This window comes from Ruditapes philippinarum, unplaced genomic scaffold (genome assembly GCF_026571515.1).
Source record: "Ruditapes philippinarum isolate M1 unplaced genomic scaffold, ASM2657151v2 ctg488_1_1_1_1, whole genome shotgun sequence".
Classification (NCBI taxonomy): Eukaryota; Metazoa; Mollusca; class Bivalvia; order Venerida; family Veneridae; genus Ruditapes; species Ruditapes philippinarum.
Genome location: NW_026853285.1, coordinates 307855 through 319629, shown reverse-complemented (window position 1 = coordinate 319629; position 11775 = coordinate 307855). Strand labels below are relative to the sequence as shown.

Below are 11775 nucleotides of genomic sequence, written 5' to 3'. Positions count from 1 at the left end.
CTCCCCTTATTGAAACTGTAGTCATAGTATTTGTTTCTGATTATCAATAATGTAGAAAAAAATATTTTTGCATGATAATATAACATGTGTGTCATAATGTATATACAGCTATTATTATTTTATATTGGGGAAGTCTGTTTAACCAGGTGGTTAAAGTGGTTGAGGCATTAGAATTGCAGCCACCATTTATTCCGGCGTGATTGTAAGAGGCAACTAAATGGGTTTTGAACAACTGAATTCTATGCATCTTTTAGCTCCAGCGGGTGAGCGGGGTTTGACCCCTGGTGTTAACAAAAATCATCTTTCCTGTTTAGGTGCCATATGACCTATACTGTGTTGGTATGCTTTAAATAAAACAAAGTTGCTGCTTTGGAATCCCTCGCACCTCTTTTCTGCTGGTTCTTATTCATACCCGAACATTGGATAAGCCTCAATGGGAAGCTATTCAGCTAGCTTACAGTAGGTCGGTGGTTCCACATATGTGTCAAATCAGTCTGAAATGCAAGAAGGTAATCCCGAGGTTTTTTTTTACACCAGTAAGAATACAACAGTGTAGTGTTTTATCAAACTTTATGTGTTGGCTTGAAATTAAATCTTGACGAGTCTTTGATACACTTGTTGGAAGAAAAGAATTTAGAAATTGTTTGTTTGAATTGAGTTTAAGTCTATAAAGTATCCCATTAAAAACCTTTTTTATAATCACGTGCAAATTATGATAGGGTTAAGATATTTGGAGAAAATATGACTGTTTACAAATGGTAAGAATTGGTATGAAGTATTGTAAATAAATAATATTAGTTAGTTATTGAGTGCTATTGACTTGATAGTCATAGATAATTGTAAAAGATGTCTTCCAGTAGAAGATAACTATTTGTCTCTGTTTGCTTTGCAAATGTTGTTGTTTGATTTTTTTGTGTCACAAAATAAAGTTAATTTAAAGTTTAAATTTGAAAAATGTTTGGTTTTTTTTCTTCTGAAATGTGTTCCATTATTGTTTCATGTTCTGGTATAAGTTGTTGAATAAGGAAGCCAAGAAACTAAAAGTCAACTTAAATGTAAAGTAAAAAAATAATCACTGGCCAAAAATGACATCGCAGATGGAGAAGTACATTGGATACTACAAAAACAAGAAACAATGTTAGACTAGTGAAATCCTTGTCATTGATTAAACAGATATTAAGATATGGCCGTAACATTTAATTAACAATCTTAAAACTGTAGCAGTTTGATTTTTAAGAGATTATCAAAAGTAAGTCTACTGGTATTAAGGCCTGATAATATGAATAGTAACACTATTGTATTCTTAAGTAACGGGAGTGTTTTTGTCCGCTTTGCAAAAGTATGTTAATTTCCCAGTGTTAACATGTTTCAGGTGTGGCGCATGTGAGGATAACAAATACAAGAGTACTTAATCCAAATTAGTTGTTTTTTTCAATTATAAAAACTGTCGACGTGCAATTGAACAGAACAATATATGCAAAATGTCCTTTACGTATTTAAGTACAACCATCTTTCATGCGTTTTCATCTACCTAGGTGTAGAAAATTCTTTTTTTTTTTGGTTTTAGACTAATCCCCATACAGCTGACTTGTCCTTTAAGAAAATGAGAGATTCATTTTTAGTATTATACATGTTACACGTGTTGTCACTATACATGTATGTTATACACGTGTTATGTTGAAGACATTTCCTTGCACACGATAATAATGATGCCACGTGTTGTGTACCGATCAACGTGTCATTATATGCTGCGTTATTTCCGAGCAGTCGGAAGAAAGTACTTGTAGATACTTGTTCTGAAAATTAAAACAAACTCCGTTGTTGTTATGACTAGGGGAAAACAGGAAATAGTTAAGAAAAGTCGAGAAATCTCAATGTATTTGCTTTAAAAACAGAAGCTTCAACATTTAGAATTAAATATCGTATACTCCACTTATAACGATATTGCTCTTATAACGATGCTGCCGCAGGTCCGCCTTTCGGATATAACGATATCCGGATATAACGATATGAATTCGGCGGTCATCTAAATATCGTTATAACTGGAGTTTACAGTACTGCCGTGCATACCGGCATGGTGAATGGTGTACAATAGTGATGCTATGAACATGGAATGGAGTCTCGAGGATATTCTTGATAATATATGGGTGTGAATGTTATGTAAGTCATACAACTTACTCAACCATTGTTCTGTCAAATGCTCCTTTTCTTAATGTTACTCAATATCTAGTAGAATTTCGTTTTAATACATGGTCGCTGATCCTGCCAAAATCTATTACACCTGTATGTTTTATATATTTATTTTGAATGTTGCCTTATAGCAATATTAGCGCATCTATCGTCGCTAATATTCTTAATACTTCAGACATTGACGTCTATGTTATATCCATAAGATAAATTTGAAATGTGACAAAATATGTATAAATTACATACTAAATATTTGTTATAGCTTACCATGTGTTTGAAAAGCTCTGAATATAAGTTTTCCACTCTGTGAAGCTTGCGAATTTGTTCCAAGTGCCATGCTATCAGGAATACAAATGGCTGCACCTTTGACGTCATCGGGTCGCCATATTCGAAGGATTGTACCGTTGTATGCATATACCAGACCTCCATAGCCGCACGGGGTACCTGGCCGCTGCGAATTGGTCATAGCACTGCCAACACCTTCAAATAGGTAACCACTGTTTGCGCCATCAGTAGCTTCTATCTGAAAATTATATAAACTTACAATGGAAAAAAACCTGGCCATATAACCTGTCCAATATCTTAAATTAATCATTCGAGTAAACCAGTAACAAAGAAGCCAATAACAATCAAATATATTGTTTAATTTATTATAATTTTTATCATATTATATTATTAAGTATCGAAGAAAATGTCGAACAGCCTTATAACTTTATAATGAAATAATACATACTTCGATCGGGCTATAGTTGTAATTACAATAAATGTACCATTGCAGAAGTCAAGAACATGCTTGTGTCCAGGAAATAATATGGTAATGCTATTTGCAATTCTTCGCCAAAATAGGATGGACCAAATGTCAAGGTTTTTTGAAAACTAAGTGACAGATCACACCATGCCAACACTTGGATAAGTCCTTGAGTAGATTTATCGTAACGGAAAGAATCGTGTCCCCAACCATCGTTACGGGTAAACAGCACGCCGTCTAGGTTAAAAAGTATTTTTTTTAAAATACATTAAAACATGTTTGATATGTATAAGCAAGAATAATATAAGGTAATGCAATAGTATGTGTTTTAATATAATAGTAAGTCATTAATTGTGTAAATACCTTTACTGTTTGTATTTATTGAAATTAAGAAAGTAAAAGAGCCGCGTCATGACAAAACCAACACCCGCATCCGCGTAGTCTGATCATCGCTTACAAACTCTATAACAAGTAGATAAACCAATAGCGAACAGCATGTATCCTGATAAGACTGCGCGGATGCGCAGGCTGGTCTGGATCCATGTTGGTCGCAAACCCATTATGTTGGTTTTGTCGTGACGCAGCTCAAATCTCACTGACTACATCTTATTTGAAAAAGAGAATGCTCATATGTTTTGGAAGCTGCATCGAGTTATTGTGTTTTTTTCTTATCTGAGAAATTAATATTTTTTTTAACTTATTAGAAATGTCAAACAAGTTTTCATAATTGATTAAGAAGAAAGTAGCACGGAACATGCAGTTATATGTCAGAAAGGTAGCGAAATATAAACAAAGTACTGTAGTACTTTTACTTCCATACAAAATACTAATTCACCATAAAAATATACATTGCTAACACAGCAAAAGTAGCAAAAATAGTTCATCTATGTATAAAGATTAAGTTTTTGGAAACTGTCAATTTTTCATCTTTTAATGACACAAATTATTCATATTGTATTCACCTACAGTTTGTAGAATTTTAAAGTATCGAATTAAAAACGTAACGTCCTCAAAAGATATTAATTTTAAGAGACTACAACCAAGGTATATACCATTTGTATCAAATATCACTCACTTCTTATATGAAACAATTAAATTACACAACACGCGTTTAATACACAAATTAACACATTACGAAGACTTAACCATTTAATATGCATATTTTGCGACTCAATAAAAAATGTTTATATGTAAGTGACGTCATTTGCAATATGCAATCCAGCGCAAAGGCTCACTACGCGTCAAACAAAATGTGATTTTTTACTTTAAAGTTAAAATTTTGATATGTGACATTCGTGTAGATACATTCCTAAATTTATTGAACTCGTTGAAAAGTATAATTGTTTGATCGCCAGAGGTTGACATATTGTATTTTTATTTAACTCGTTCAGTATTGAATCTTCACTCATTCAATATCCTTTATTTATCGTGTTATGATTTACATGCGATATTTTTTATAAAGTCTCAAATTATCTTAGGACAAAATGCTGAAATATGAATTTCAAAATGTGTATCTTCGTAAATGTAAGATAAGAAGTCATTATTTTATTCGCAGATTTGATTTTTTTATGTTGCTAAGTAATAAAGTATTACCCGGTAATGAAACCGAAGATGTCCAGACTCTTATAGTGTTGTCATCATATGCATACTTAAGTCCACCACTGCGAGCTGCTTTCCTCATGTTGGCAATACTGTACAAGGCAGAACCTTATAAACAACAAGAAACAACAGTCATACTGATTCGTCTCTGTTATCACTATTTTCAGGTGTAATTTAATTTATATAAAAAATTATAAATACCACACGCAATTCAGTAGGCCTACAACATTACACGGATGTCTTGGAATCTCGCGGAAAAGTTATGCGACAGTTTTGTTGTTTAATGTAGTTAAAAAAAACATTCTAGACATTTATAAAAAAAATTAAAAGTAACACACAATCATGTCCACCATGATCTTTGTTTTTATATCTTTATTTATTTACTTTTTTACAGAATCAAAATTAAAGTTAATTTCCAAATATAAAGATGCATATACTTTCGGCAGTCTAATATTTTATCAAGGACTGTGTTTATAATAGTAAAAGTACATATTTCTGAGCGATATTACTTATGAACTTGCAAAATGATTTGATTTTAGAGACTAAAACAGATCAGATTATAAATTCTTTGAATTAAATTTGGTGATTACTATAAAAAGTAAGAATTTATTGTTAGTCAGGTAATTCATAGTTTGATGAATTAAACTTTATACATTTAAATATAGAATATTAGCATACATAAATCTGTATGAAACAATTAAGAACTAGAAACTTACTGTAGCGCTTTTGTTTATTTCATACAGTAAAGGTTCAGTATAAGGAAGACGAAGTGAGTCAGAGCTTCAGGCTCTACATAAATCGGTAGCAGAAACGGGAGAGGAACTTGCGAAGCCAGGTTAATTGTGATAGCTTTGCAACCTGTAGCCTCGGGAGTAGCCCTCTCCTGCTACACGTGATACAAATTGCTAACTGTCATGGGTCTGTAAATGATTTTGAACTTCATGTTCTATACTATATATTTAATTGATTATGTAACTGTAATTGAAGAGCAAGCACGCCGGAAATAATTTCAGTTCCTGTATGAGTGGTACAGTAAACTTCACTGATAGCGAACCCGGTTATAGCGAACTTCCGGTGATAAGGAACAATTGATTTTGGCCCGAATTTTGTCCTTCTTTATTTAATGTAAAATGGAATGTTATAACGAACACGGTTATAAGGAATTGTCGCTTATTAGAAACTCATTTCTTAGTCTCAATGTAGTTAAAAGTACAGAAAATTACACTTTTAATATCGGCTATCCGTAAATAGATACCGCGTTTTAATTGGTCGGCCGAATGTACCGTTTATTGTACACATGTATTTCAATAAAGCTGTGAATTTGAATTTGTATAGCAGTATGCAATAGTTTTCTAATTAGGAAATTTTTGTACGAGTTCTTGTCGCCAATATAAAACGGTTATTCCTTTTATTCTATTGTTTCTTTCCTTTAATAGTTTTGCTCGAGTAACATTTATAATTTGGTTTTCAACATAATTACGCATACTTGCTAATCCATTGAAATATACAAAGTATGATAGAAATGAAAAGAAATCTGTATATTTCATAAGTTAAAGTATTCCTTAAAATATAGTGGAAGATATTCAATATAAAAGGAAGGAAAAATCGAAAATCTTGTATGAAAGAAAAGTCTAGAAACAAAATATGATATTTATGAGAAATTGAGAAAGGGGGTAAAACTAAGATTGAAATAGCAAAGGATTTTCAAATTCCAATAAGTACGCTCTCGGGTATTGTGTCTAAAAAAGAAATAAATTACTAATTTTTCTTAATCAAATGCTCTTAAAAATGACGGACGATTGTAAGCAATTAGGTCGTTATATGTAAATCTGTTCGCTGTGAAAACTCCTGATACACGGAACTAATTCGCTATATACCAGATATAAGGAACGGATTTTGAATGTCCAAAGCGGAGTAAACTGTATAAGTTTTTTTATGGTATAAGTATGAAAGTTGCTAAACTCGCCTTTCACACCATACCGTATTCGTGACAAACTGATACTGAAAATTTTGAGTTCGTAGCCCATCTATCCTGTAAAAGCTATAGCTTAAACGAGTTTGCACCGAACAAATAACGAACATGCTCTGAATATGCCGTATAGCCAATAGTTATTCTCCGAAATATGTTTCATTTCGTTCCGAAACCTGCTGTTTCAGTTATAACCACTTCGGTAGGCCCCCTTCCCCTATGGAATAAAGCGAACATTTAAGGAACCCTAAGCTTATTGTGCGCGACATTTAACCAAATTTCCCGAATATGCTGCATAAAACCTCTCGGCGACTCAGCTGCTAATCAATTAGTTTTGCACTAGACTTCACAGAAGCATTACTACACTATTACTAATATTCTGCAATACTCAGTGGGGAAACGCTTACGAAGTAGCAGTTGTGAACAAAGACGCTGAAGCCGCCTAACCTGTTGTAAAATATGCCGGTAGGGAACGAACACATTCACCATCTGAATGGCCCAGTTTCTCCTTTTAAGCCTTGGCGACATTGGCTTATGCCAAAGAATGCAAGGATTAGCGACTTATTTCCTATTGCAGTACCAAACAGACTGAAGTTTATTTATTTATCTATTTTTTTTATTTTGGGGATGTGAGATAAGGAACTGAGACGAATGTAAAAAGAAAACATAAACCGTTTTTGTAAAACCTGTAATATTTTTCATGAATAAAAGTAATTTCCATAGATCTGTAGATTTGGTTGAATATTCAGCTAATGGGGCAAGGGAAAACAATGAGCAATAATACCTTGAGCGTCAGTGTACCAGCCAGGGTCGGACCCATCAAGTAGTTTACCACGAACTTTTACCAACATTGGGTAAGTGTTCAAGCCATGACTGAATTCCGCATATGTTTCACTAACTGCAAAAAATTGAAATCGTTTTACAATCTTCAGAATACACACTATTGAAATATATAATCCTATGAAAAAATCGGTGTATATAACGTTTATATAACACCGAGTTGAACATTTGATCCGCTAAGGCTAATTACGAATTTAATACCCTCGCATCAAAATGACTGGATTTTAAAGTGTAAGATTTAGCCATCTTCATCCCAACCATAAAAGCTGAATTAGAAAAGGTTAAAACACAAATGATTATGATATGCCAGGTAAACGCGAAGTTTTTTTTTTATATTTGATTAGGTTCCTACATGTCAAAACTCAAGTATGTTGAATATCGTTTGTCTAATTCGTGATATCATTACAAAAACATTAGCTGTACAATATGCTTTTTCTTTCATTATGATCAATTGTTTATATATATAGCATCATATTTGCGAATCACTTACGGTTGCCAAGTATAGTTTACTTACCGTTAGGTCCGACCTATGCCTCTAGGGTGAAGATAAATTACCCAGGGGACGCTAGTTCAATCCTCGGACGAGGCGTAAATTCTTCGTGACATTTGATCTCAAATATTGAGTTTATTGATGTGACCACAATCGTGTGTTACGATTGGCGTTTAAATCAAGAAGAAAAAAAAACAACAAACTTACTGTTAGGTGAACCTGCTATCATTAAATGATCTGTGACGTTAAAACAGGGAGTCGGTAATGCCGTAGGTTCCCAACAACGAACTTTGACTTCAGCTTCAAAACTTATTTGATAGTTAATTCCACGCCAATATGGTGACTCACCTATAATACGGTACAATTTTTTATACTTTGTTATAATTCTAGCTTTTCTGGAAAAGGAAGTTTTGAAGTACCGATACATAAAGAAATATGGACATATAGATTTACCCGTAAACTCTTAACTCTCAATAAATGAAATCATAAATATTCCCCCCGTATTGTTGACAACATCTACATCTTGGATAATTGATTTTACGGGTTAAATATATAATTATTTTCGCAATTTTCTTTATTATATAATTAATAATGTTTTTATTATAATGAACTCCTTGATTAGACAAACAACATAGTCATATATATGGAATACCCGACATTGAAAACAACACAGGTTGTCGCAAACGGACAAAGCGGTCAAAGAAAGATACATTGAAGTTCTGACTTATTTGGTAGTCCGTTAACTTTGTGTCATTATAAGAATTATATCATTGTACCATTTAAGTCGTTTTTCCTTAATAAAAGAATTCTGTGATACAATGCTTGTCGAATTTCTTTCTGTTTAATTAAATTTCAAATCAAAATTTCAATGTTGACACAAAATGCACAATAAACAAGGCAGTTTTCTTTACAATTCTAACATTTTTTTTGCATTATGAGTGACATACCTGTATAAATAGCCGCACCTTGATCTCCATGGTTTACTTTATTTGGTGCCATGATGCGGACATTGACTTCATTGTAAATATAGATAATGCCGCCGTACATTTCACTTGAATCGTCATCTCTTTCGCCATTACCTACATTTTAATCATATATTCATTGAATATTACCTACAATTTGTTCATTAGATAAAATTTAAATTCATAATGACAAATTCATAAGCCAATGGCATAATTTCAAGACATGATACACTATAAAATCGTAAAAATGGAGTAACGACGCTGCTTATGGTTTTAAGTGTAATGATTTTTCGGCGTTTTCAATGTGTGACGAGAATGTCACCATTTATTATGCATGAAACGGAATTACTGAATGTATTCGTCATATACACACCGTCGTGACATTTGATGATCTGTTAGGCAGCAGTATAAATCATTGTGGATTGGTCTACAATTGGGGACAAATTCATAAGCATTACAAACACTTACCAAGATAATCGAAATTTGACATTAGATATTCACAAAATGTTTCTTGAAAAAAAAATGTCAATCTTTTGTAAGTGATTAAATATGAATATTTATATGATGAATGACACTATTTTGAACAATTTATTATCTGGTATATATAAATAAGTAACATCGCATCATATATATCTCACACTAAACTATAACATCCATATATAACTTTGTCATAGTTTGTTGTCACATATGATACTAATTACTATGAACAATTACATACATTTTTGTAATTGTGTATGGTATTGCATACCATTCTACTTTAATATAAAATCAGCGAAACATTGACATGACGACCATTTAGTATAGTTTATTTCCGCTTATCGTTTGCATATCATTATATAAAATACATTGAGTTTAAATAATTCTTCTACAGGAATAATATAATGTCATATAACATTTTGAATCTTGTCTAAAAATCGTTTTTTAACAAGAGCCATTCAACCTGTCTTCTATCTGTAAATGTCAATTCAAGAATCAGAATCTTTTAGTTCAGTAATGACTAGTTTACATTACACAATTTAAACACATGGTAAGAATTCAAAATCATAGTCATATTTAAAATTTGAATCATGATAAAGGAGAGGAACAGTCAAAGTCAAAGCTATTTATTCCGTGTTTTTGCGACCTTCAAAAATCCCATTTCTATGTAAAGTCAATAAAAAGATGAAAATTTCATGTAAAAAGGTTCATGTTATCAAATATTGTATATTACTGTACATTACCTAGTGCTTTGAAGATAAAGTCTTTGTTGGGACCATCCACAGCTTTGACAAGTACCTCTACAAGACCAGGGACAGTCCCTATATTATGCTGTACCAATATATCTGATACATTACTCTGTGCCTTAATGTATAACCAATCGCTCTCAAATTGAGGCAGGCCTATCGTAATACAGTATGACCTTCCTGTAAAACAACAAACAATTGATAAAAACTCATATTTTGTCCAAAAAAAAAATGCATTTGTAGTATCAAAAGAATTCACTACATTCGTTTCCAGACATTGAAAACACACAGAGAAGTTTCCTTGTTGTTATTGTTGAGGTGCTCACGAGACTCTTTTACATATATTTTTATAGAAATAAATCTAGTGCTTGACAAACCGAAAAATGTCGAAAGAAATATAATAAGTATTAAAGCAAGGAACATATGTAGCATGCTCACATGAGAAATATATCAGTTAACTTACCGATGAAAATATGAAGGTAAACAAGAATAAACGCTAGCAACATCATTTCCTCCGCTAGACACTATAACACAAGCATTAAAAAATCTGATAATGGACAAATGGTTATTTGTTATAAATTGATATTGTTTGAATCTTTTAAGTTGTTTTTAAAGGTGGTTAACTTAAGTTCTCATAACCTTTTACCATACATGTATTTGCAACAGAATCCATATATGAGCAAAATATAGATAAATATAAGGACAAAAGGTACCATTATTGCTTATCGCTAATAGATGTTATCTGGAAGTTTTTTCCCATCTTGTGTCACCCTGGTACGGAATTAAACCCAACGCAAAAGTTTGTGCCCCAAATTAAGTCATACCTAATTTTATTGCCGAATTCCAGAGTATTTCTATTTCTTTTGGATTCACTGTAGTATCTGCTAAAACAGGAGTCCTCCGCCTGTTTAGACAACAGAAATAGTTACAATTAAACAATAGTCACAGGAGTTCAACATCTTTACATCTAACTTTAGGTCTATATCAATGTTAAAAAAATCTCAAACTTTCAAGTCCGATTAATTAGAAGATTTCTTATTCCTGGTATTTGTATAAAACGGTACTTCATATATAATATATCATGTGCCGGATAAAAAATCAGTTTCACTTCAAAATTCGTATAGCATTATTGAATCATGACAATTACAATGAATGACAATGAATTTATTTGCAATACTAGTATAAGGCCTCCGGCCCAAAATACCGAAAGTTCGGGAGTGCGCATTTTAGTTTGTATGACAATTGCATTGATAGGTACTTTTCAGTGATTTAAACATTTTGTAAGATATAGCTTTCGGTGACATGTCAATATCTGCCAGAAAACTCTGTCTTGAGCAGTCTTTAAGCCTTTGAATAAACACATTCATAAAGTCAACTTTATCACCTATTTCGTTCATTAACCAGACTAATCCAAAGCCGTATTGATAAATAACATGTTTATGTGTGTTGCCCACAGATTGCAGTCTAAGAATGAGTACCTTTAATTCTGGCATCAAACCAAAGTTACAATCAATACGATCGAATTCAAATATGTTGGACATCTATTGAAATTTTAAAAACAAAAACAATTTAGAATTAATGTCACTCTATGCGCCTAATGCGTCAAGGTAAAACCATGCTTGTTTAATGAAATGTTCTATATCTTATGTAAATATTCTGCGACGCTTTTGAAAATTGACAATAGAAAAAAGTGGTGTTTAAATGGTGTATATACAGTGTGTTGGAACGATTTTAGAAAAAAACAATATTAGAACTGG

The 11775-nt window shown here is 32.3% G+C and overlaps 1 protein-coding gene across 1 annotated transcript; it reads right to left on the bottom strand.

Moving 5' to 3' along the window:
* Positions 1 to 1399: 1399 nt before the first annotated feature.
* Positions 1400 to 10561, bottom strand: LOC132736394 (uncharacterized). Its single transcript, XM_060723520.1, has 9 exons — positions 10482 to 10561; positions 10016 to 10198; positions 8781 to 8912; positions 8041 to 8181; positions 7288 to 7401; positions 4529 to 4642; positions 2958 to 3172; positions 2455 to 2710; positions 1400 to 1796 (listed from the first exon to the last, which is right to left on the bottom strand). The coding sequence occupies exons 1-9, from the start codon at positions 10525 to 10527 to the stop codon at positions 1564 to 1566; spliced, it is 1434 nt and encodes a 477-aa protein (XP_060579503.1). The 5' UTR covers positions 10528 to 10561; the 3' UTR covers positions 1400 to 1563.
* Between the last annotated feature and the right edge of the window lie 1214 nt (positions 10562 to 11775).